At 40.6% G+C, this 26,435-nt stretch overlaps 1 protein-coding gene across 7 annotated transcripts in view; it reads left to right on the top strand.

Moving 5' to 3' along the window:
* Positions 1 to 26,435, top strand: part of NECAB2 (N-terminal EF-hand calcium binding protein 2) — a 441,556-nt gene that overhangs the window by 193,310 nt on the left and 221,811 nt on the right. For all 7 annotated transcript variants that reach the window (XR_009455239.1, XM_059713747.1, XM_059713748.1 and 4 more), the window contains one exon: positions 7,653 to 7,750. Coding sequence is in view for 6 of the 7 variants with exons in the window: in XM_059713747.1 (XP_059569730.1) it covers positions 7,653 to 7,750 (98 nt within the window). In the remaining variant the exon portion in view is untranslated. The remainder of the gene's footprint in view (positions 1 to 7,652; positions 7,751 to 26,435) is intronic.

The raw sequence follows: 26,435 nt of genomic DNA, 5'->3' as shown, positions 1-26,435 counted from the left end.
ACTGTGGCCAACATGTATTGCAATACCGAATCATCTGTTGTTTTGTCATAGGGTCACTTCCAAACTTTGGCCAATTTTTCAAAATGCATCCTAAGGGACTGCAGGGTGGAATCTTAGACTGGTTACTTCCTATTATCCAACTACTGGATGGCGACCGCCGCTCAGCCTCAGAACCAAACTGATTAAAGGGAGTTCACGGGGCTGCCACCCGATCTCACTCGCCTAGGCATCTATACGGTCGGAACTTTCAAAGCCGTCTCTTTCCCAACCTGCTCAAAATATGGAAAGAAGTACTCACCTGTCTGTTGAAACCTCCCTCGCCCCACCTGATTAAGTTGGTCCTTCGAGCGTTGTGTCCCTCCCCGACTCCGTCAGGCAACCAGGAGATGGTCAGACCTCCGATGAATAAGGTCGGTGGCGCCTGGCCCTCGCGCCGTCCACAGTTGTTGCTGGAGCCGAAGAGGTGGACCGGGCAAGGCAGTCAGCTAGAGTCCCATCGTGGTCGCCAGAAATTGTTGTCCCCAAAGGACAGTGAGTTCATGCACGGTGCGCTTGTGCCAATAAACACACAGGGGTGAAGGATCCAACTTAATCTTTATTTCTGCGCAGAAAGTGGTTCTTGGCAATCGTTCGCAAAGCAAGCACCCACACCCCAGTGGGTGTCTGCCTTATATAGCTACGTAACAGGTTAAACTTGCTGATGTGATGAAATGTATAGCAAGGCCAGCAAGTAACCCCCCTTCCAGCTCCCCCCCCCCAAGTAATCCCCCTTCCAGCTCCGGAACTTTGTTGATACAGCTTTTCCTTCTAGCGAGGCCAGCAATCAGCAACTACGCAACAAGCAATCTCCCCCAGCCTAAACAACCTACTGTATGCCCTTGGTTAGATAAAATACTTTTTCAAAACATACAAAGCTGTTCCCTGGTTAAAATTAAGTGAAAGTCCAGGGGTGCTTCATCATTTGCAATGCCATAAAACTGTTATGGAGGCACAGAGGCAACATCAAGAATTGTCTTTTTCTAACCTTAGACTCCTAACAGTCCTGATTCCCTGAAGCCCTAATCTTTAGCTTATAAAATCTTGGCATTTGTAAATTAAGGAAATGAGGCATAAGGTGGGGGTAAAACCCAGAGAACTGTGCCTTTTCTTTTAAACATTATGTGGGTTTTAAATAGCAGTATTGTATCTTAGATCCCTTTATATGAAAAGAGGCACTCACCTTATATCCCATGGTTTAGGTCAGTTCAGGGGTCAGCAATGTTTTTGGCGGGAGTGCCAAAAACACCCCAGCCCTAACCCACACCTTGACTTGGCAAGCTAGGGGCGGACCACGAGAGAGCTGCAAGGGGCCAATCCTTGTTGCTGGTGGTGACTGCATGTGTGCCTCCAGGGGAGCAGTGAGGGAGGGACCAGAGTTGTGCTGGCCCAGGCCCCTCCCTCGCCATCTGCTCAGAGGTGTGTGTGTTGCCACTGCCACCACAGAGCCCACCTGGGGCTTTGGAGCCCGATGCAGTTGCTTGCAGCCTCCCAGCTGCAGACAACCCAGGCTCTGGGTGCTGCTACCAGCCACAGAGCCCGGCCTGCCTGCAGTAGCGCTTGCAGCCTGAGCTCCATAGCTAGCAACAGGTGCCCAGAGTCCAGGCTGGATGTGGCATGCCAAGCAAAATGGCCTCGCATGCCATATTCTGGCATATGCGCCAGGGGTTGCCAAGCCCTAGGTTAGTTTGTGATAAATGTGACTGCAAATGTTAGTTTTCTGTTTCTGCAGTTGTTCTTGATAAACAACCCCCCCACATTCAGGCTGTGAAAAATAAGATGTTTATTGAGGCATAAAGAATGGAAAGCTGGGACCACTGTGTATTGAACTGAAGTGACACCAACTGACTAGCCGTCTTTGAATACATTGGCTTAGGCTCATCTGGGCCCCAAATACAGCTTATTTTCTCTCACCCTCCTCTCATAAAGTAGTGTCCTCTGACTCTCCTCAGGTTACTCAACCTTATTAGTGCGTTAGTGAACTGAAAAGAGGGAGTTTTGATAACATGCCTTGGCAGTTCCAGAAGCTGTGAACTCTCAGAACTATGGTTTTCCATCCAGCAGTGAAGTTGGCAAAGCTTTTCTCAATTTTGCCATATTTCAAATGAGTGCAGAACTGTGCACAAAAATATGTGGATAATGCTCAATAAGAACTAGTGGGTTAATTCCAGACAATACCTCATTTCCAGGCTTTGCTCTTAGGTTCAATGACCAGTATTGTTGTGTAATAATCAGATAATGTCTTTAGGAAAAGTTTCATGTTTCATGGCAAGCAGTCTAATGTTCATAATCAACTATACACCCCTGTGACTGCTCAGAGAAATTTAGAGACAGATAAAAAATTCTATAAGAACATTTTATCCAACACATCATCCAAAAAAGAAAATATTCCTACTGAGAAATTTTGAGTGCTATATCTAGATTTAAAGTGACTTGTGAATCTTCCTTAGGGAGATAATTTTTTTCCTGATGTTAAGATTTGAGGTGAAGGAAAGTGGCCTTTTTGGGGGTGAGGGGGAGGACATGATTTATTTGGGGTTTGTTTTGTTTTGTTTTTAATGACACAGAAAAGCACTTGCCAGTTACATTCTCCTTTCCAACTTCAAAGGGGCACAGGTTATCTTTGCTGTTGAATGGCAGCATTTATACACTTTGAAATCCAGCTCCTAGAGGCCAGTCAGGCCCTGATGAACATTACTATGTTGGCTGGTATGTTTATGCTGAGCTCAAAGTAGCTAGTGCTTCATCCTGAATATCTTTGAAGGCCTCTGTATCTTTACTACAGCCAGTTGTAGTAGTTCAGTTGAAGCAACTGAAAGATGCATATTAAGTTAGTGATGTTTCTTTGTGTTTGCTGCTATAATTAGTCCTTAAAAAGACATACCTCTCGGTAGGAAACTTTATGCTATTGACCATGGTATAGAATGGAGGTTGCACTTTCCTGACCTCCTGCTGCATGGTTTTATTATTTAGCACAGGGAAGTAGCATTGAATAAACCCATAATTATAGCATGAGATTTAATAGGGGGAACACTAATACATGAAAATAAACTAGATTTTTTTTTAAACTTACTACACTCCAATTTCTAGTCCTAAAATACTCAGCTGGCTCCATTTGCTGAAATCTGACACATGAGAAATTGAGCCTTGTTTGCCAATGACATTTACTTCATTCCTTTTTTGATGAAACCTCCTTGTCTACCATGCCAACCCAATAAACTAGTAACTGCATGTCAAAGTATAAACTTCACATGAAAATACAACTGAACTATTATCATTGTTTGATGATACCTTCCTTTTCTTTTTCTGACAAACTCATAAAACAGAAAATTATACTGCTGTTGTCCAGAGTGAGCTCATATTACTTTGGGACTGATGAATATATGGGATAGATCCATAATCTCTGTAATTAAATTACATGACAAAAAAGAGCTGTAGGTGTCTGTTTATGGATGGGTAATTACCAATATTCACATAAAGATTGTTTTGCTGCACAAGCTGATATGTAGGTTTTCTGGCTAGCAACCATCTCAATTGTGTATTACATGGGGGCATTTGGGACTAGTTTGCAATGCTCAAAAATTTCTACCTGCCTAGAAAAAGATGGCTCTTGATGTTACATTTTGCTTTTAGCTTGCATCAAGTTTTGTTCACTGGATTGCTCTTAATTTAACTCATAGAAGATAATATATTTTGCTTAAACTATTCAACTTTTAAATGGATAGGGAGGAGGAACAATTATATAAGCTATGCAATTGGGCTTCCATTAGAAAATAACTCCATTAGTTCCCCAACAATATTGGCCAGTGGCTGATGCTTTCCAGGGCAGTGAGCTCCTCCCATCCAAATTATGCACCTTGAGATCTGTGCAGTAGTATTTACAGATGATGAATATTTTTATCTTGACCCTTGTTGGAGTCAGCTCACAATCTGAAACAGAAGTGATTAATATGCAAGATGCCTTGGAGATAACAATTCTCCTACATATTTAAGTTGGAGGAATTAAATAATGCAAATAATCTGTGTCCACATTACCTATACATTCTGTTAAAAAAAACCTTTATTTTTTTACAGCACTATATGACTTTGTTTTTGGTAATATGCACGCTGTAGTCCAGGGGTCAGCAACATTTTTGGCTGGAGTGCCAAAAAAACCCCAACTCTGACCCATGGTTTGACTTGGCGTGCCAGGGGCAGACCTTGGGGGAGCCTGATCCTCACTGCTGGCAGCAGCTGCATGCACACATTTGGGGCAGGTGGCAGGGGAGAGACTGGGGTTACACTGCCCCAGGTACCTCCCTCACCATCTGCCTGGAGGTGCATGTGCAGCTGCTGCTGCCATGGAACACAGCTAGGGCTCTGGACCCCAGTGCAGTGGTTTGCAGCCTCCTGGCTGCAGACAGCCAAGGGTCTCTGGGCAGCTACTGCCAGACCTAGCTTGGGCTGCTTGCAGCACAGCTTACAGCCTCCCAGCCAGATGCAACAAGCAGCCCAGGCCCCAGGGCTGGTCACAGCTGCCCAGAGCCTGGGCTGGCTGTGGCATGCTGAGGAGAATGGCCTTGCGTGCCATACTGTAGCACGCATACTGAGGGTTGCCAACCCCTGCTATAGTCCATGTCCTGAACAGTCTTCACCATATGATCTGCCTGATAACAGAACCAGTGACCTGGCACTCCATTTCTTAGTCCTGTCTGACAGTACCTTAGCGTGAATTACTTGCAACCAAAGGGAATGATGACATTTATTCAGGTATCCAAGTAATCTAGAAGGCACATGCCATAAGGCACATGCCATCTAGAAGGCACATGCCGTCATTATTTGACACATGCCATCAGTAACTTTACTTTCCTGGTTAGGAAAGTATACTTATATGTCTTTGAGTGATTAAATTTAATATATCTTGTATATCTTATGTATGATATCTAACCGTAGGAGGACAGGGAGGCATTCCACATTTGAATTTTAGCAGCTTCTAAGAGAGAGCTTCTGATTTTAGGGCAGTCTCAGCACATAATGTATGTTGGAAACTGAGTATTGCAAATTACCAAAATGCAACCACTACATTGCAGTTTAAATAAAAAAACAAAACAAAAAACTTTAGTACTAATCAAATTGTATGAATATCCATTTTATGTACATTTTAAAAATGTCTTGGTAAGATCTCACTAGTGCAATGTGGTAAGTCTGGGAGGAGGCATGTAGAGTAGCAAAACTGGAATTACTGAGTTTCTATTCTAACATACACCCACAATTCAAGTAGGGTGGATGACATTGATGAGGAAAGCCCTCCCATTTTTTATGCATACCTCTTAGCTTTTGTAGCTGTACTTCCACCAGAATCACCTTCCACAGTTCTTGACTTCAGTGAAGAGAAACCATACACAGAACCAACTGTGATGAAGAATTTAAGCTTTTTACATGAATACATTAGATACAGGTGCCACAGTTCATGCCTGCTGCCCAGAGTTGGCCCTATAGAATTCCATGTCTGGATACAAAACACTGTCTTGCTGAACTTTAAAAAATCCTTTTACAATAAAGAGTTAAAGTCAAACAAGACATAAACAGCGTTAAAGCTACCCTCTGTAAACAATTGAGTTTTTGTCCCTGACATTTTTGAATCACATGAAAACATTTTACTTTAACATCTCTAAAGTAGACTTCCTTTACCTTCTTTTTGAAAAGCAGCTCTATACAGTGATTTATTTTTTCATTTTCATGTGAAAAAATAATCTGCTGCTGCCAAGAATTAGGCATTTGGCATATCTATGGTTCAGTGATGAGGTGCCAGAAATCATGCTAGAGGCTCGCTTTGCTGTCGTTCCAATGGCTGCCAATATCTTCTTCATCCTGCAAGCCACTTGGAAACATTCTCAGGCTGTAAATAAATATATGCAGTTTTAATTAATTAAGTTTTAATTCAAAAGAAGCTAATTAATGGAATTGTCTCCTGAAGTGTATTTTTAGCTGACTTTGATGGAGATGTCTTGCCAATATGAATTTTCACTAGTGCTAAGCAATGTGTTTTAATTCTAGTTTGTATTAATTACACATAAATTCATTAACTTAGTTTCCAGATTCCAAACTCTTACTGTATAACCATGATGCTGCCACCCTTAATTTGTCATCATTTCTGTTTATGAATGTGTAATTTCTGTATGTCACGGTACGGGGTCCTGTAGGTTGGCTGTGATCTTCCCAAGGACCCCTTACCTTGCCAAGTTGGCCCAATGGGCACCCTCATTTCTCACCCGCCACATCTTTGTTGGTAAATATATAATAGGGAGGCTGCCTTTACATCATCTTGGACACCGTTTTGCTGTACTCTGACCCCATGGGCTCCTGGACCTCTTGTGGGTCCCGTACCCCAATGGGTGTTTCGGGGCACCCTAGCCATATGGGCTATGCGTGGCTCCAACCACCCCTGTACTACACCCCAAGCCTCGCAGATGGAAATGACATTGTTCGGTCTGGGCCTTGTTATAATTTGGCCCCCTGGTCCTCCCCAGGCTCTCCGTGGCCCCCGTCTCGCTCTGCGCCTTCACTGGTGCTTGGGCTCTCTGCGGCCCTGTCTCGCTCTGAGCCTTCACTGGCACCCAGTCAATGCACCTCAAATGCTGAGCCCTCTCCGGCACCAGGGCTCCCCATGCTGCCATGGGTCTCCTATGAGGCCTTCTCCATCCCCTGATAGCCTCACCCAAACCACTGGTCTTAAACAGTAAACAAAACACAAGCCCCTGGGCTATAACATAAATTCCAGCTGCCCAGCTATAACCTCATTCAAGCCGCATCAGGGGTGCTCCATCCCTCACCAGTATCAGAAGCTGTACCTGCAGTCAGGCCTCTCCCTTTTGTTTGCTCTGGGAGAGCTCCTTCCCCCTTGGCTGCTGGCAGAGAACTGCCATCCTGGCCTCAGCCCTGGGGTTTATATGTGAGCCAGGCCCTGCCCCTTCTGGTCAGCTGACCGCTGGCGGATGTGGGCCACTAGCTCACTTTGTCTGCCCGGGTAACCAGCAGCTGGGGCTCCCCACTCACTGCTAGGGCTCTTTCCCTAGCAGTTTCCACTCTTCAAAGGAGCAGGGCACCTAAGTGCTCTGCAACACTATAGATAACAAATTTTCTCATGAAAGTTTCTCAGAGGTGTCATTTGTCTTAGAATAATAGTCTGCATGTGAGCACAACAACAAAACAACTGAGGCTTAGATCCGGTGTACTCAAGTGTAAATGAGCTGTGTAACTCCATCCTATGCCATAGTGAATATTTGCCTACTTCTGAAAATCATGGTACAGATTGAAATAAGTCATCACCTCTCATGTGAAAGTCTAGGTTAAAAAGTAAAATCAAATGGACAGGTTAAGCCATACATATATTCAGTACTGCCAAGTACCACATTTCTTCAGCGTGGAACCTGTTGGTTTGTTCTTTAGGAGAAAATACAGTGTTAAAGGAAAATACAGAAATATGTTTTGTACTAATTTCACTAATGTCTTTCTCAAATATGTACTTCAGATCTTCTTAAACTTTTCTCTTCACCAAAAATGATCTTGTAACCCTGAACAGACTTGGAGCATTAAGTTTCCTATATTCTTCCCTTTGTCCCACATTGTTTCTCCAGATTATTTTGTTGATCATATGGGAGATTATGAAGATGTTTTGGCTTCATTGGAAACCCTTAACCTCTCCATTTTGAAAGCCATGGACTATACCAAGCGGGTGAGTTATCGTCTTTTTGTTATAGCTTATGTCATTCAAGTAAATCTACATAAGTGCCGTCATCTGCCTTCTTTGGCCCTGTGGGCCTGTGGGAGGAGAGCTAACACTTTTTCTGGTTCATTTTACTTAAAGGGATAGAGGTGACAGCACCTGAAATGACAACATCAGAAAGAATAACATGCTTCTGAAGTGGTCATGGGAGAAATAAGTGTAACTTCACTGTTAAGCTAAGTAAGAAATTTGAGAGGCAAAATTTTACTTTTAAAACCCATGGGATAAAATTATGTGATTGATAATGCATACTAACTTTAAAAAGTTGATTAGAAATAATGGATCAGTTTAGGCTGTTCTTATATCACTAATCAATTTATTTTAAAAATGTCTGTTTTAGACATAGCCATTTAATGTCTTTCTACAAAGTGCCTATTCCTTGGGGAGGTTAGAAGGAGTTAAAAATATCTACCTAATCTAAGGTTAGTTGGGATGTGGGGGCGAGAAGTGGGGGGGCTTGGAGCAACTAGGGAAGTAACCAGGCTCAGGAGGGGCTGGTGGCATTTGTGGGGTGGGTTGGTAGGGTCCAACAGGGTTTGGCTCAATCAGGAGGACTTGGGGGAACCACAGGGAGGCTTGGGGGATTTTTCACCTGACTCCCAGGACCAGGGGCTATTCTTATCCCCCTGACTCCCCCCACCCCCAGAGTGAACCAACTCCCTCCATCCTTCCTGCCTCTCCCCCCACTCCAACTTATTTCCTCAGCTCCTGGCATTGGTGAATGCTGGTAAAATCAGCACTGGGAGGTACTTGTGGGATGGGGTGTTTGGCCAGCTTGCTGGGTGAGAGTGAGGGGGGAGGGGGGTCTGGCTGGTCTGCAGGAGGGGACGTTGTCTATTTGGGCGCGGGAGGGAGGGGCTGGGGAAGCAGGACGGGGGGCACTAAAAATAACCTGGGACTAGGGAAGGAATAGGAAAAGAGCCGGCCCAGGGCTGAGGCCAGTGCCTAGGCTTTCCCAGCCCTGGGGCTGTTGTGAGAACTCTACAGAAGTTCAGGACAGTTAAATCAGTCTAAAAATGGCTAAAAATGGCCGACTTGATCTAAGTTAGGTGTACGTTGGAGGTAGGGTTGACTTAGATCAGCTGCTATTTTTGGACCAATCTAACTATCCTGAACTTCTGTATGGTTCTCACTTAGATCCACCTAACCAGAGCTCTAAGTGTAAATTCTGCACCAGGGCAAACTAACCTCTCCAGACATCTGTATTTACCCTAGAAAACACTTCATATGATAGCCTATACTGAAAACAAATACATTTGTAAAAATCATTAATTTTTATTATAAAATGGCTAAAGCATCAGCATTTTAGGCATCAGTATATCAAAAAAGAAAACAAATTATCTTAATCAGATCTGTGGATATTGGTTTGCATGTAATCAATGAAACAAGCTACTTTCTATTAGCTTTGTTATGGCTGTTGTCTTTAAACCAAAAAAAAAAAATCGAAATTCTTCAGGAAGTGAAAAATTCTCTTAGCATCTTAAAGGATGACAGTTCTACAGGGCTTGGAAATATTAGTATGTTGATCTTATCCAAGTGGATTTTTCCCTTTTGCTCCATTCAAGCACTTTGGTTCATTGTAGCCAACATAAGCTATAGCAGAGAAAACCACATGAATAGTAAAAAGGCTACATTTGATACCTCAACTGCAATGCAAACTTGATGTCATTGAAGCAAATAATTGGGAAGGGCTCTTCCTTAGTTAGCAATATCGTCTCCTCTCAACAGCTCATTTACAGGTAAGTGGATCTTGGCAATAACATGATGATGATAGACATTTCCTATTAATGCCTGATAAACCTTGAAAGTTCAAGGACAGTTTATTAAATCAAAGTGAAAATGACATGTGAAGTGAATAATGGCATAAGGATTTTGTAGTATACAGTTGTACCAGCTCAGCAATTTTATAAGCCAGAAAGTATTTGAAGGATCTCAGCTGAGTCATGAGTTGCACTGTTTTTATTTATATAGTTCCTGGTGCAGTTCTACCAATGGTTCAGGTATTTAGATGCCTATGATAGGATTTTCAGGAGGTCTCAGAATTGGCCTAACTCTTTTTTCATCAAAGTCAATTTATAAGCGCTCCTAAAGTAAACTTGGAGCAGGCTTGCACTGACTTTAAGAGCCTTTGAGAATCTCATGCCTATATCCCATCTCTTAAACTTTCAGTTAAGTACACTTTCCAAATTAGAAGCCATACTGAAGTTCTTTCAAAAATATAGCCACATATTTTCAGTGTATAATAAATACCAGGGGGCTTTTTGTTTAAAGACAGTTAAGTGATTGGGGAAATAAAGTACCATTTATGTGTGCATTTAGTAAAACTGCATTCAGAAAAGCAGTTCTGCATGTCTGTATAAGTATGTATTGTTATGTATGCAAATGGACCTCTACTGTTTCCAAATATGATGCACAATACCTTAATAAACCAATTAGTAAGTAATGGACCATTAATGATTGTATCAAATCTAAAGGCTTACAAACTTTATTTATAAATATCTGGAAAACCCAACAGAATGAATGCCCCAGAGAAATATTTTGCCAGAGAAGTGAGTCATTCATTGGCATATTTCCATGCAGTAGATAAAGTTTTATATTTGATATTCCATTTTAATCAATTCCCATGTGTTCTTTATAAATAATGTAATAAACCAGACCTGACTTATTATCCATAATATTTTAAAAATTCGTTAATCCTCCTACAATTACAAACTTCCCTACCTGCACTGTACATTTATTACGTACATTTCATCAAGAAAAAAATAGTCTGTCTTTTGCTCTGATAAGGAGCTGTTCAGCCTGCTGAAAGCTGAGCAAAATAAAGCGGTTCTGACCGTTTATTAAGTCTCCTCACTCATTCACAGATTGAACTCCAGTTCTCTTTAGAATAGTCCAAGTCAAAATCTTCTTTTCATTTACTTCTAAAGTTAAAGAAATTTGAATAATTTAATTTTACAGGTTTAGTAACAGTAGGAAGCTTTAGGAATTGGATTAGCTCAGAAAACATCTAAGTTTTATTCTCTTCTCTGGCTATTAGTTAAAAGTCCTGGTGTATTTAGTTTAGTTTAACCTCAGGGTGTTTTATATGTACTGGGGAAGAGCACTGTATGAAAACTGAATAAAGTGTTTGAAGTATTTATATTTTGCTATTTTAAACTGATGATTTAACCTTTCAGTCAACACTGGCTAAATACTTAAGAGGCGTTTTTTTTAATTAATATCTCTAACTAATAAAGCCATATGAATAATGCAAAAATGTCAGCAAGATTCTCATTTTTTAGATCAATTTTTTTCTGTTCATGCCTCTCTTATATTTGCGCTCTCCAAATATTACTGCAAGCAAGTTTGCCAACAGAAATGTTAAAGTATTCGTGGAAAGAAATATTTTCAGATTAATAATTCATTTTATCTAGATAGTGATGGTCCTCATTACCACAGTGATCTGAATTCATGATTAGAATTTATAGATTTACCCTTCCGATACTTTGTAAGGAAAGGAAGCATCATTCCTGTTTTTGGATGAGGACGAAAGCACATAGAGATAAATTAATTCTACAAGAAGAACCAGAGTATTCCTCCAGATGTCCCAATTCTCAGATGCATTATTTTAACCACAAGACCATCTTTCTTCTTTTTGCAGATATTCCCACCAGAAACCCAATGTCTAATAGTTTTGCTCATTCAGTCAGGTCACATGAGATGTTTCTCTTCATAGTGTGTCCAATCATCACTTCATGATCTGTTCATAGATTATTAGAACTGTTGACAAGCAAACAAATCTACAAGAGTCCTTCACAAACAATTTGGTAAATCGTGAATGAATTCACAAGAGAACATGAGCTCCCTATACAGAAGCTGTAACTAGAGAGGTGCAAAATGCATCAATAATTTTTTCATAATAGCATTCTTCCAACTGTAGCAAACTGGTATAAGAATCCAGAAACAAAGTTGCTTTCTACAGAGGAAAAAAACAAACCTACTCTGCAGTTTTCAAACAGGTTTGTCTTGCAAGTTGATCAGAAGTTTTCCCAGAAATCAAACCTAGTAACAGGAATTTTCTTCTTTTTTTCACTTTTTAGGTTTTGAATGCATAGAATCATATTAGAAATTAGGGTTGGAAGGGACCTCAGGAGGCCACCTAGTTTAACCCCCTTTTCAAAGTAGGACCATCCCCAACTGGATCATTCCAGCCAAGGCTTTATTTAGCCAAGCCTTAAAAACCTCTAAGGATGGAGATTCCATCACCTCTCTAGTTAACCCATTCCAGTGCTTCACCACCCTCTGAGTGACAGAGTTTTTTATAATATCCAACCTAAACTTCCCTTGCTGCAATCTGAGACCAGTCATTGGTCCTTGTTCTGTCATCTGCCTCCTCTTTGGAAACATCCTTCAGGTAGTGAAAGGCTGTTATCAAATCCCCCCTCAGTCTTCTCTTCTGCAGACTAAATAAACCCAGTTTCTTCAGCCTCTCCTTAGAGTCATGTGCTCCAGGTCCCTCATCATTTTTGTTGCCCTCTGCCTCTCTAACTTGTCTGCATACTTTCTATAGTGGGGTGGGGGGACCAAAACTGGACACAGAACTCCAGATGTGGCCTCACCAGTACAGAATAGTGGGGAATAATTACTTCCCTCAATCTGCTGCCTAATAGGCTGTTAGCTTTCTTAGCAACAAGTGCACACGGTTGACTCACTGAGATCTTTTGTGGCCCAATCCTCCAATTTGTCTCACCATTCTGAATCCTAGCCCTACCCTGCAGCATATCTACTACACCCTTAGCTTGATGTCATCTGTGAACTTGTTTAGGGTGCACTCCATCCCATATTCCAAATTATTAATGAAGATATTGAACAAAACCAGCCCCAGGACCAATGCCTGGGGCATTCCACTTGATACTGGCTGCCAACTAGATAGCAAGCCATTGATCAGTATCCATTGAGCATAACAATCCAACCAGCTTTCTATCTACCTTACAGTCCATCCATCCAACCAATCTATTCTTCCTCAGTTGCTTGCAGGAATACTGTGAGAGACTGCATCAAAAGCCTAGCTAAAGTATATATACACATCCACATATATAGTATATATCACATCCACAGTATATATCACATCCACTGCTTTCCCTATATCCACAGAGCCAGTATGTATGTGTGCTTTTACATATTTTTAGCCTCTACATTTCCTGGTTTTACCTAGCATAATCAGTAGAATCATCAGAGCACTCCTGTTCACAGGCTCTGCAGAGTTGGGTGGGTTTGGCACGGGCACAGGGGTCACTGTACTTCTGCAGTGTAATCCAGACCTAGAAAACTTCTAACTCCTTTAAGTCCTTAAAATAGGGCTTGTATGGGACTTCAGGGATACACAAGCAATTGATTTGCCTGCATACAAACATGGGGTGAGTGTAGTGGTACTCTCAGAACAGAAGAAACAATGACATAATGAAAACTACCTTTGAGATGAGTCTGAAATTGGAGTCAGATTTCTAGAGCAAGTTGGTTCAAATAAAATTTGGATAAATCCACATTTTGAATCCTTTATATAAACCAAAATTTACATGATTTTTCAGAAAAGCACTGATTACAAAATGTTTGTTACACAGTCACGGGGCACCACTACTATGTAATAAAAAAATATAAAGCAATTCCATCATCCAGTTCTCAACTCCTTTACATAATGGAACAAATTAATCCAATTCAAACCTTCTCATTTAACATAGCGAGAGTACTTTTTGCATTTGCTGATGACAAGAGCTCAGAGGGGTTCCTTTGGAGGACAGGATCAGAATTTTAAATTATCTTGAAAACGCAGAGAAATTATCTGAAGTAAATAGATTGCAGTTCCATAAGGACAAGTGCAAAGTACTATTGTATGGTAAAAATAATCAAATGTACAAAGCCAAGATATGAGTGGCTGGGTAAGGCAGCAGTTCTGTAGACAAATAGGGCCATGGTGGATCACAAACTGAACATGAGCCAGCTGCATCCTACTTCTGTAGAAAAAAGCAAATTCCACATTGGGATGTATTAACAGGGACTATCATGTAACAGGAGTACTGTATCCAATTTTGGGCACTGCTTCTGAAAAGTCAGGGACCAATTGAAGAGAGTCCAGAGGAGCTTAGCAAACATAGCTAGAGTTCTGGAAAAGATGACCGATGAGGAAATATTGAAATAATTGTGTTTGTTTAGTTTAGAGAAGAGAAGAACAATGGAAACATAACAGCATTCAAATATGTGGTAAGTATCTGCAAAGTAGGTAATAAATTATTCTTCTTATCCTTTGGAATAGGACAAAAAATAATAGGCTTAGGGTGCCTATACATGAGCAAGGAGGCTTCTCTGACGCGGTGTTATTCCAGCATATCAAAGCAGACTCGATTAATCAAGTGTGCTGGAGCGTGGCAAGTACCATGCTCCAGCAGCCTTCCACATTCAATGAGCTTCAGATAAGGCAGCCCCAGCAGGGATGCTGATACATGAGATGCTCCAGGTGTTTTAATTAGAGAGTCCCCCCCTTCCCCCCCCAACACACACACACTCCCAGAGCATGTGTATAAATGCCCTTAAATTTCAGCAAGGGAGCTTTCCATTAGACATTAGGAAAAACTAAAGATAATTAATGGAGTAGATTTGTCTGTGGAAGTGGCAGAATCTGCATCTCTAGAGATTCCTAAGAACACTTTAGATAAATATTTGTCAGGGATTTGAAGAGCAAATGTTTTCATCTCCTGTACAGATGATTTGTTCCATTATATAAAGGAGTCCAGATGAACTCTGAGGTCTGTTACTATCTCTGTACCTGTTACCAGGAGATAATTATTTAGGAATCAGATCAGAGAACTTCCTTTTATTACCAGCAGAGGCCTGCTATCTAGACTTTGAGGGGAAGCCTCACTTTTCTCCATCTAAGAGAGCCATCAAAAGTCATCATTCACTCTTCCTCGCTCCACATAATTGTTAGGTGCTGTCTTAGATTCCAAGTCAGTACAGGCACAGGCCTTCTAAGTAGATTTTAGATCATCACATTCATGATATCAAAAGTCAGGGAAAGTCCAATAAAGCAGTAAACTATCTTGTGCTGTTTGGCTGCATAGTGTTTTGTACTTATGTGACTCCCTTTGCCAGTGTTTGCCTCTGCCTTAGCCAAGGAGGTCTACATAGCTACGTACCAGATACTATCTGGACATTTATAGTCTCACAGTCCCAACTTCTACCTCATCTTTTTTGGCCAGTACATTTGTGGTACTGGACAAAGGGAAGCAGGGCTAACCCAACACTTCTTGCGGATTGTTCAGGTGAAACACCCAGTGCTATATATTTAGTGTACTGCAGATTAGAAAGCCTGCCCCTCACTCCACAAATCAAGGCTTACTCAGTGAATGCTCAGGCAACTTCTGCAGCTCCTAAACCAGGAATCCAAAAAGAAGCTACTTGGAGCTCAATTTATGCTTTAAATTCAGGAAAACAGTTCTGCAGTCCTTGCCTAGTTTGGGCCAAGGACTCCATGAACTCTTCTTTCTCCTCTGAATTGAAGAACAATGGCAAGTCACCACAAGTGGGAACTGCTGAATTAAAGGTTACTCACTGGCTATAATTAAGTTTCTTCAAGATGTTTTGTCTCTTTGGGTCCCATGACCAGTCTTCCATTTCCCCACTCCTTCAGCTACATCTCTGTTGGAATTCTGAATCAGCAAAGGAGCATAGGGCAGAGCACCCCCAACTGCTTCTGTTTGACCTCAAGTATGGGGGATACAGGACCTGCAGATGTAGGCTCAGTTCCCTTGGCACTGCCCATCAGAGACTGCAATCTTGCACATGTGAGGCATAGGCACAACAAGGGAAGGATTCTTATGACAAAACATCTCAAAGAATCACTATTGCTGTAAGTAGTGCCCATTCATGGTTTATCTTCTGTACAGTGTGACACTTTTGTTTATAAAAATGTCATGATGAATGTAAGGTTACTGTAGGAAGAGGTCCTGCCTACTGCCTTCCTGTCTGCCTGGGAGCACTGAGATGCACTCACTAAAGCAAATTCTCTTGGTAAATAGCCCTGCTGATGAATTTTTATGTCTTTACTGATTTGTTATGACCAGCTTAATTGCAGAGAAACTCAATTACCCTGTAATGCTCTGAAGGAGGATTTCACTGTTAACAAGGCTTTCAGATTGAACCTACGTCTGTCTACGTACTTGTTACCCATTGATGTACATGTCCATTTGAGTACTGTCACAAAGTTAATGGAATCTCAGAGAAGAGAGATGGAAAAAATTGATTTGCCCATCTAACACATACTCTTAAAGTGTATTTCCCAATTTCTAGTTTGGTTTACTGTGTAAGTGTTGCATTGCTTAAGATGGCAGGCTCTTCTACGAAAGATTTCATTGTCGTTAGCTATTGAGTTTCATTCTGTTTCCATTCTGCTATATCCCTTGTTCTGCCCTGCAGGATTCTTCATGGTGTTTAGGGTTTCATATAGTTGCTGTATTTATTACTAGGACTGGAGGTACAAATTAAGTAAATACCTAGTACTATCATTAGAAAGTGTTCTTCTCTCAGGGGTGAACCCCCTAGGGTTAAGCACTCCCACTTGTAACTCAGTCCATGAATATCTGGCCTTTTTGCATAAAGACTTGCCAGAGTGAGTCATTTTTTCAGCAACAGATCCTATCAGGAAAGCAGTTCTTTAATGGAACAAGAAAGTAAAACAGGCCAGCTTGGTAAACGATGGTTCCTTACTCTAACAATACTATTTCTTTGGTAACATTGATAATGTTACATTCTGAGATAGAGAACAGGTCTTAGCATTGATTAATCAGGAACCTGTAAGGAAGGTGAAAGCTAACTAGCACTTAGACAAGGAACCTTCATTCTTAACCTTTGATTGCAAACGATGCTACTGTAAACTTCCTGTGGAGTAGGGTCAGGTGGTCTGTGAAAAGCTGGCTGATCCTATTGCCAGCTCTGTTACATTGAAGGTAGTTAAGCCTATAGTGGAAGACTTCCAGAGGCATAAGCGGCATAAAGTTGGCCACCTTCCCTTGACTTTCATACATTTTTAATACTGCTTTTCCATGTAACCATTTCCAACTGGGGCCACAGGATGGAAGATGTCTTGTTTCCATGTAAATGTTTGGTATAATTTCATTCCTAACAGGAGGGAAAATGTCCACAGGGCACTCTGTCTGAGGTGTTAACCATGCCACATATAAGTATACAACCGTCAGCTAGCTCATGCACAACCTTGTGCTGGTATGTGTATACTGAGCCAACACCCCTATGTGAAGATAAATAGCAGGTAAAATGCTTTAAGACATCAGTGTGACTTATCACATTTGTTGGTGTCCTTGTAACACGTGCATTTCTGACATTGTGATTTAACATTGAACTGATTAAATGTTTTTGCACTTCATAAATGCAGATGAGACATTGCAGATTTCTTTGCTGCTTTTCTGGAACTGAAGCTGAAAAGGGACTGCTTGTTCAGAGTAACTTGGCCTTGTTCAGATAACTGAAGCCCCACTTGTCTCCCACTTGTAGTGGCCCTAGATGTAGGGTTAAAACTCCTCCTCTGTGTGTAATATTATAACCAGTTTCTCTGCTGCCACAGAATTTTTATCAAGGGAGATGCTCACAAATACATGTTGGGAAATCTTGAATCAAGACAACTCGCATCCTAGCTTGTTTAGCCTGGATGCTTGCACTGCTTAGCAGAGAATCAATAGAAGTCATCCATACCTTTATTATCCCTGCATTACACTTTAATGTTGATACTTCCCCTACCTCTCTGCTCTGAGTGAAAGGAAAGCTGCTGCTTCCCTTAGAGACATGAGAGAGAGTCTATTTAGCATCTAGGCCATTAGGGTGCAATCATGCTGAGTGCTCAGTACCTCCAAGAGATAGCCAGTATTCTCATCTCCCAGTGAGAGCTGTGGGCACTAAGCACTTTACAGAATCAGGTTCTTAATGCAGCATGCTGCTTTCCTTTGGCTCTGCCAGCCCTCCCATAAACTGCACAGCATGGCAGAATTTCTCTAATGCTGGGCCACCTGCTGCAGCTGCAAATTCACTTTTCTTTCACAGGGAAAGGAAACCTCTTTAGAGTAAAGGCGATTGTGGGGCGGGGGGAGGGGGGATTGGTTTGTTTTTGTTTGGTGCTTCATATGTCAGGGTGACTCCCCAGAAGGAAGCATTTTGTTTTCTGGATCAGAATGTTCTTGTGTCCTCCTCCTTTGTGCTATTTTCAGGGAAGGCAGGGTTTGTATTGTGAATGCAATGAGAAGCTTAAATAGGATATTGTGAATTAGCACTTTAAAATAAAAATGGATAGTTTCGTTTTGGGTTTTTTAATGTCACTAGTAGCAACTAAGGAGCTATATGTTATCTTCATACTTGGAAGAAAAAGAACCATGGAGAAAATTATAAATTACATTCCATTCAGACTCCGATATCTGTATCCAATATCTGGATGTATTGCCTGCCAGAGAATGTATAGAAGAACGGTTCCAACTTAGCTTAAAAATATATATACTGGCTATGAGAATAATGTTCTTCTATACAATGGTATACAGTCATTATTCACAATACATGTGGCAAGATTTCTGCTAATAAGTACTTTTTATCTAACTTGTCTTACATAACAAACCTAATCTTCAGTTAGTTTACCCAAGCTTCTTCTTAAATTTGATGTTTGTTGAAGGCTTATAAAATCAAGGGGGAGAGTTATGGTTATGCCAAAATAATTGATTAGCATTTTGTCAACTAAGTAAATGTCTCCATTGCACACATGAACTTGCACACATGGTAACCTGTGCTACCACCATTCTGTAGGAGGAGCTAGGCTTCCTCTACTACCCATATAATTAGATCAGATGTAAGACACAAATCTATATGATCAACTTTAAGCTGACCAGAGGATGGAAGAAATTGCAAACTGGATGACGTTGCCTGCAGTACAATAATTTTAGAAGTTCCCACTTTGATACAGCAGTCTGCTAATTTTCAGATCAACTGTTTCTGTCAGCCAAAGTGCTGGACTTCCAATGTTTTAAGATGGTGATGCACATCTCCCTTAAGGAGATATCAATAAAATCTCTATAAACGCAGACCCTTGGTAGTCAAGGGGAGAATAATTGAGATAAGCAGGGAACAAGCTAACTGTTTAGGAGTACACCTCCATCATATCTTATAAACAGTTCATTTTGTAGCTGTGTGTATAACCCCTCCAAGAATCCTTTCATCTCCTAATTAAACACTAGTACATAAATCTTCATCAGATCTTTACTTATTGTGTCTCTTGTATTGCATTGTCTGATTCTGTAAGCATACATTGGTGTTGTCTGTAGTAGGGAAGCCTACTTATAAGTAATACTAAAGTGTTCTATGTGAAAAGAGGTCTTAGGACTTAGTCCCTTCTGCTAGAAGTTGCTTACATCTTTAATGCTTATTTTATATATATGATGTATTAATTATTTAGACATTAAGTATGTAAATAGTTTCTTACATAAGGCACTGGTAAAGTCATCTGCTTGCAATATTATAAAGATTATGCCTATATTTTGTGCATGTACTTGTAAATAATATATTGTATATGTATTTATAACATATATATATATATATATGCATCATATATTTATGTTTATATAGTATTGACTTAAATACTATACATTATTTATATATCAAATATGGGCATTAGTCTTCATAATCTTACAACCAAATGAACAGGCAAAATAAAGTTATGCACACTCTATAAAAAGTGCAGAATTTTATAGTGAATGCTTAAGTTTGGAAGTACTAGGATTTCAGACTATATAAACTGGAGAAGTTTAGAGCTGAGGGGGTAAACTGTTGTTATACAAACTGGAGGAAACTGAGGATAGACTGTTATATTTTGTAGCGTGTGCGCGCGCGTGTGTGTAAGTGATCCCCTGAACAGGTAGAAAAATATTTTAAAACCTAGTAGTCATTAAAGAACATTCTCTTCTGTTCTCCCCTCCTCCTTTTTTAAATATCAAAGATAAGTTATAAATTAAAACTAACAGTCATTTAAGTTGGACTTTTTAATAAGAATTGCTTCGTGCTTCACTTCTGAGGTTTTGCATAACCATTTGCTTAATTGCTGTTTATATTTCAAACCTTACAAGACAACTGATTATTTTTTGCTCATAAAGAGAGAAGTGGCAATTATATTGTGCTGAAGGAACTTACGAAGTTTCAGTCATAATTAGATTCAATGGTAGAGCAACTTATACAAGCAAAACAAAATCTGTCATATTAATTATTTTGCAATTGTCCATATTGCATTAACCTGGTTGCCAATTAGTATGTAAAGTGCAAAGTTAAATTGGAAACTATTTAACTGAACTCTTATACCCTAAATTGCAAACATGCCATGTTATGTTTCCATATTGAAAAGGAAGACAGCAGGATATTTTATAGAAGTCTCCTTTAGTTTCATGTAGCAAAATCAACAACTGTCAAAAAAACTCTACCTAGTAAGAGAAGCAATCTGCAGATTCAAAGTCAATTGTAATTATCGTGGCAATGTGCATATTTGTGGGTAAAGTTCAGGAGCAGGAGTTAGATTTGCCAGTAGTCCTACTTTTATGACAAGTCCCTGAACTTCTGCATCCTTGTTTCCCCATCTGTGCTAATACTCCTGTGGCAGGAGTTTTGTACGGTCTTACTTCATTTATGTCTATAAAGCATTAGAAGATCAGAAGGAAATACTGAAGAATACTAAATTTATTCTTGGGGAATAAAACATTGAGGTTATGCATGCTAATGAAGTGCATAAATAGATGTGACAGCATACAATTTTTAGTTTACCCATATATACTACAAAACTGATATGCTCTTTCTACAGTAAATGGCATAAGAACTATCATTAGGACAACATTGATTACATGAACAATAGCAGCAAGTTCACTTCAGCTCAGTAAACAAGACATACCATAATTCTGATAATGATTTTGCTGGGCCCCACTGGGCCCTTCAGGTAGGATGTGGACAGATTCAGAAGAGTCCAGGGGAGAGTAACAACATTTATTACAGGCCTGGGAAGCAAGAATTACAGGGAAAGGCTGAAAGAGCCAGGGTTATTTAGCCTGGAGAAGAACAGACTGAAGGAGTATTGGTGAACAGTCTTCAAATACCTGAAGGGCATTTAGAGAGGATGGAGATGGGCTTTTTTCTGTGGCCAGAGGAGACAGACCTAGCACCAATGGTCTCAAGCTGCAGCAGGGGAAATTAGGTTGAAGATTAGGAGGAACTTTCTGACTACAAGGGTAATCAAGGATTGGAACAGGCTACCTAGAGAAGTTGTGGACTCTCCATTCCTGGAAACTTTCAAGAGCAGGTTGGACAGAAACTTGGCTGGGATGGTTTAGTCAGGGAAGCTCCTGACTTGAGCAGTGGGCTGAACTAGATGACCTTTTGAGGTCTCTTCCAGCCCCACTTCCTTATGACTCTATGAACTATACTGCTATCTACCCAATGTATTTTTCTATACAACAAACCTCTTATAGTCTGCTTCATTATGGTTACTTTGAAGAAATATTGAAGGTTCATTTTTTCCTACCCTACTTTTTTAAATAGAACATTTCACAGTATTGAGTAAAGAAAATATGATTTCAGTTGCCCTTTTACTAGAGGCGGTATAATTCGCAAGGAAGAAAGGACTATATTAACAAACCCATGCAAACAAAGGAAATCAGACTTAAGGTTGCAACTCTGCTTTTGAAAGCAAGAACACCAAAAATATCTGTGGATTACACTGGACAGAAAATTATTTGTGAGGTTGTAATAAATGCACACAAAATCAACCAACACAAATAATTATGTTCTATATGTTCCGAAGCATTGCAGCATACAGCAAAGAACTAATTCCTCCTTATTTGCCAATGAGACCACATCTGGAGTACTGTGAACAGGTCTTAATATGAAAGACAGTGACAAAAGTGTGTGAGGGGGAGGGGCTTGGAGACCAGCAACAGAGCTGGGGAAGTGTCAACATGGAATGATTTATTGTGGGGTGGAGGATAGATAAATGAATAACTGTACAGCAGTATGACTAATCAGTGGGTAGGGAGACATGGTAAATATCTGCAAGTATTTAAAAGCATAAACCATGGACATTGGGAAATGGTGATATGGGGAACATAGACTAGGAAAATGAGGTGACGTGCAATGGAAAATATAGGTAGGATAAAGGTGGGGAGTAATATCAGGTGGTCTGTGTGTTATTCTATTAAGGGCAATACTGGAATAACAACCCTTCATTCTGAGAATGAGTTATGTGGATTTGTGCTCCATGAGAGGTATAGGTTGCTGCCCAGCCTCTTGTCATGTCTTTGTGGTGAAATTGCACCAACTCTAAATTCATTTAGTTTCGGGTACCCATTGTGGCAGGAATGTATAGTATATAAATAGTATATAAACTTATAATAGTATATAAAGAATGACAGCTCCTTAGAGAGCTGAAATCCAATAAAACTATCTATATCAAGGTTTTGTACTGCTGCTCTTTTTATGTTAGGGACAGAAGGTACACATAAACCAGTTTCGGTGATCAGAAACTGGTTTAAACCCGTAACAGAACAGAAGCTCAGTGCACATAAATCAGTTTCAAAATGTCTGAAACTGATTTAAAATAAACCGGGTTGAATGTAGTGTCAAACTTAACTAATTTGGGTCAAACCGGTTTATGAAACTTCTGTCCCAGACCCCTTCCTGGTTCAAGTCCCCCAGCATCCCAGCATGCTTTCCAGCCCTGGCCTGGGCTGTGCTATCTGCTCCAGACAGCAGGGCTGGCCCCACCCCTCTGCTCCCTAGCTGGAGCAGTGAAAGCTGGCTAACAAGGGGGTAGAGGGGGCAAGCCCAGCTGGGGATGCAGTCCAGTCTACTAGGGGGGAGGGACCGCCCCCCCACCTGGCAAACCCCAGCTGGGCTATGGGGCCAGGGAGGAGGGTTAAACACCCCTTCCCCTATGCTCAAAGTCACTGCTGGCTGCAGCTGTAGACTACAAATCCCAGAGGCACCAGGAAGCAGGAATAGGAAGTGATGAGCAACTCTGCAGTCCTGCTGTAATTCTGAACTGCATATCACAGAGACTGTGGGGGCAGCAGGAAGAGGAAGTGAACACACAGGCAAACAGCCATGCTCTAGCATCCATGGACTTCTGGCACGAGCCACTGTAGGCATGTGGCTGCATTTTCTGAATCAAAGGTAAATGTTTGCTCACTTCTGTTTCACTTTTTTATCTATGCAGCTTAAACTAACCTGCAAAGACTAAGTAACTTCAGCCTTGGCCTTTTTGACTGTCTGTACCTAGCCTTATAGTAACTGAGCCCTTTCCACGTAAAATCAGTAGTAATAGCAAAGTCCTTCTCCTCCTTGACTCCTTTCTGGGGTTAAAGCTCTAGCTGGTTTTTGCTGTTAGATTAAATATTCAAAGATTGATGGAATAGACATGGGTGCATTATACAAGGAGACAAGACAGCATTTGAAAACAAATATGAACGTAACTTAGAATTTGTTTGACAGTTTGAGTTCCAGAATACAAAAGTACAGTAGAATTCCTATTGTCAAGTTCCTATATAAAGATAGTGGTGCAAGTATGTAGATTGCATAATATACCCGACTAGATATCAGAAAATAAACAAGTATTTAACTTTAATTTTGCCTTGTTAATGTATTCTATGCCGTATTTGGCCATCTTCAGTACATATATAAAGAAATTAGCCAATCTGTTGGTAGTATGCTCAGGAAAAGTAATTTGCATTTAGACTTTTTGCTTTGTTCCAGCAACATATTTCCTTGATGTATTTCAAACATTCTTAGTTACACTTGAATTTCTATTGTTTCAGTGAGTCTGAGGCAACAGTTGAGATTAAATAATGAGCCTTTTTCACAAGGAAATCTGAGACTTGTGACAGGCAAAACTGTAAACTGTCACTATTTTTGGAGCTAAGGGAACTGCACGTGAAGGATGTACTTCTCTGTTTTCCTGATATTAGCATGCAATAGCTGCTATGTTAGGTAATTGGCAGGAAAAATGACACAGCATGAAACAGAATGGAGCTACAGATGGGGGAAAATGGGACCACGTAAAACCACACATTTGATCTTTCACTCAAGTGAACGTCCAGAAGTTTTCCCATTTTCCCATATTCACTGCTTCTTCCATCAGAGAGCTGAAATAACACAAAATGCTAACATTCCACAAACCTCATGAAAACCTACTCTTGCTTGATTTTCTTGTGTCCAAGTTTTAAAGATTCAAGATGCACAGATAAATGTAAAATGCTTTTATAAACATTTGAACACTTAAACATTTATATGCACATAGCATATTAAAATAATCTCAAAAATAGAGTATAGGTAGAGAACCATTCCATCTTTTATTGTCACCCATTCTTAACTTTCTAAAGCATGTAAATAACATGCAGGTAAAAAAACAAACACAAACAATATTAAAATGTTATAACCATATTGACCCAAAATGTTGCTAGATAATCATCCAGTGGGGATAGATGGATGAGAGGTGTCTAGTAGCAGATGAATGGGATTTAGATAATATCTTAGCAGTTGTGAGGTTCCGAAGGTGCCCAAGCTGGTATAACTTGAGTCTGTCTTCCCTCACATGACTCATGGCAGCATGACTCTCTATATCATATTACAACAGTATATACCTGATGTTTCAGTTTGTGGACAGAAAGCACCAGCAGCAATGTATATTGTGCCAAAGTACATAGCTCATAAGTAGCAGCTGTGAATTATCATCTGGACCTTAAGTTGGGTGAGCTTTTATGATGAGATGGTGGCTAACATCAGCAAAATGATAAAACACAATCAGTTTTCAGTCGTGGAACATCATTCCTCTCTAAAAGTAACTGTGACAATTAAGATTACAGATGTCTGCAGCTTTAGACTCACAGCCTTCTAAGTACGCTCATTTTCCAAAATAATATACTTTCTGATATGGTGGCCCCTGGGGCTTAAGGGGGTGTGCCTGTGTGTATGGTCCAGTGGATGTCATGAAAATAATTGTTTGTAAAGCAGTTGAGGGAGGAGAGCTGCAAAGACCTAAATGACAATTAGGCTCCCAAATGTCATTGAAAGTTGAGAATAGTCACTTAGCTAACAACTATTGATACCATCAGAATGCCCCCTTCGCCCAACCTCATATGATAAGCAGCATCTTAAATGTAACTTTTTGTAGGTCAAGTGGCTTTCTGCAAAGCAAAGTTATAAGCAACAGTTTATAATGATGTTTAGGCTACAAACAAATAGGGCTGTGCAAAATTTCGCCGGCTGTTTCGTTTCAACTCTGTTTCCAATCATTTCAAGCTCAAAACAGTGAAATTGAAATGAAACAAAAGGCTTTGAAACAGCCTCGAAATGAAATGAAGGCAGTCGAAATGTTTTGAATATTGCGAAACTTTTCGAGTTTTGAAGCTGGGCTTGCTTGCAGCTAACAAGAAACTAAGGAGAATGAGAGGAAGGAGGAGGGAAGGATTGCTTTCATATTGACTGTGTATCTGGCCAGTGACTGTGATCCTTCCCTGAGGTCCCTTCCAATCCCAGTGCTCTGGGGTGGGGGGGACAGTAAAACAGCATAAAAGGCATTGTTTGAACTGAGCTGTCTCTGTGCCTTCACACTTACAAGTGACGCAAGTTTTGCTCTGAACAATTTGAGGTGCAGTTTCCCAGAAACCCCTGCACCTATCTCCTTAAAACTTGGCCAGCTTCATGGACTCAGCAGGGGCTACCATGTCTGCTGTTTTCATCCTACTGTGCCTTAACACACACACAAAGTTACACATGTCAGGAGTTCTGCTTGTTAGCAACCTGAGGTGCAGTTTCCCAGAAACCCCCACACCTTTCTCCTTGAAACTTGGCAGACTTAATGGCTTCATAAGGGGCTACCGTCCCTGCAAGTTTAATCCAAATCAGGCAATAAATGACAAAGTTATTGGCATTTTTGTGCTTTCCCATTATAGCCTATGGGTCAAACAGCGAAACAGCATCAAAACAGCAAAACAGTTTCGACGAAACGAAACAGAACAGTGCTTTCGAAATGAAATGAAACTCAAAACAAAACACTGTCCCGTCAAAACGGTGAAACGGAAGTGAAAATGAAATGGTGCTGTTTTGCACAGCCCTACAAACAAATTTCACATTTGTGCTGGGAGAAATCATTTTCTCACAACGACAAAGTGCAATTGTTCAGATGTCCAGTCTCTTGTCCTGAGACAACTCCAAAAAAGGTTCGTGGGGAAAAATGCTAACAGTGTGTCCTGGGACGTTACCAAGCGCATCTGAACTATTATGCTGGAATTGCATTACTGAATAAATGGCAGAAAAACGACAGTGCGTTCAGCCAGTCATTAAAGCCTGACTGGAAGGGCAGTATGTGTTCATGGCAGTTTCAGGACTGTTCTGTTCCAGGACAAATGCTGGCACAACTGATGCTGAGAAAAATGCAACATCTGTTCCTATTCTTGATTGTACATAGAGTTCATTGGGTAGTTTTTAAATCCTAGAGCTCTGGTTTTTTTAAATTTTTTGGCCACATATTGCTTTACCTGTGAAATATTGCTGCTCATACCCCCTATATCAAATGTGTCTCTGC

This window comes from Alligator mississippiensis, chromosome 10 (assembly GCF_030867095.1).
Source record: "Alligator mississippiensis isolate rAllMis1 chromosome 10, rAllMis1, whole genome shotgun sequence".
NCBI classification, from domain to species: Eukaryota; Metazoa; Chordata; order Crocodylia; family Alligatoridae; genus Alligator; species Alligator mississippiensis.
This window is presented reverse-complemented; position numbering and strand designations above follow the sequence as displayed.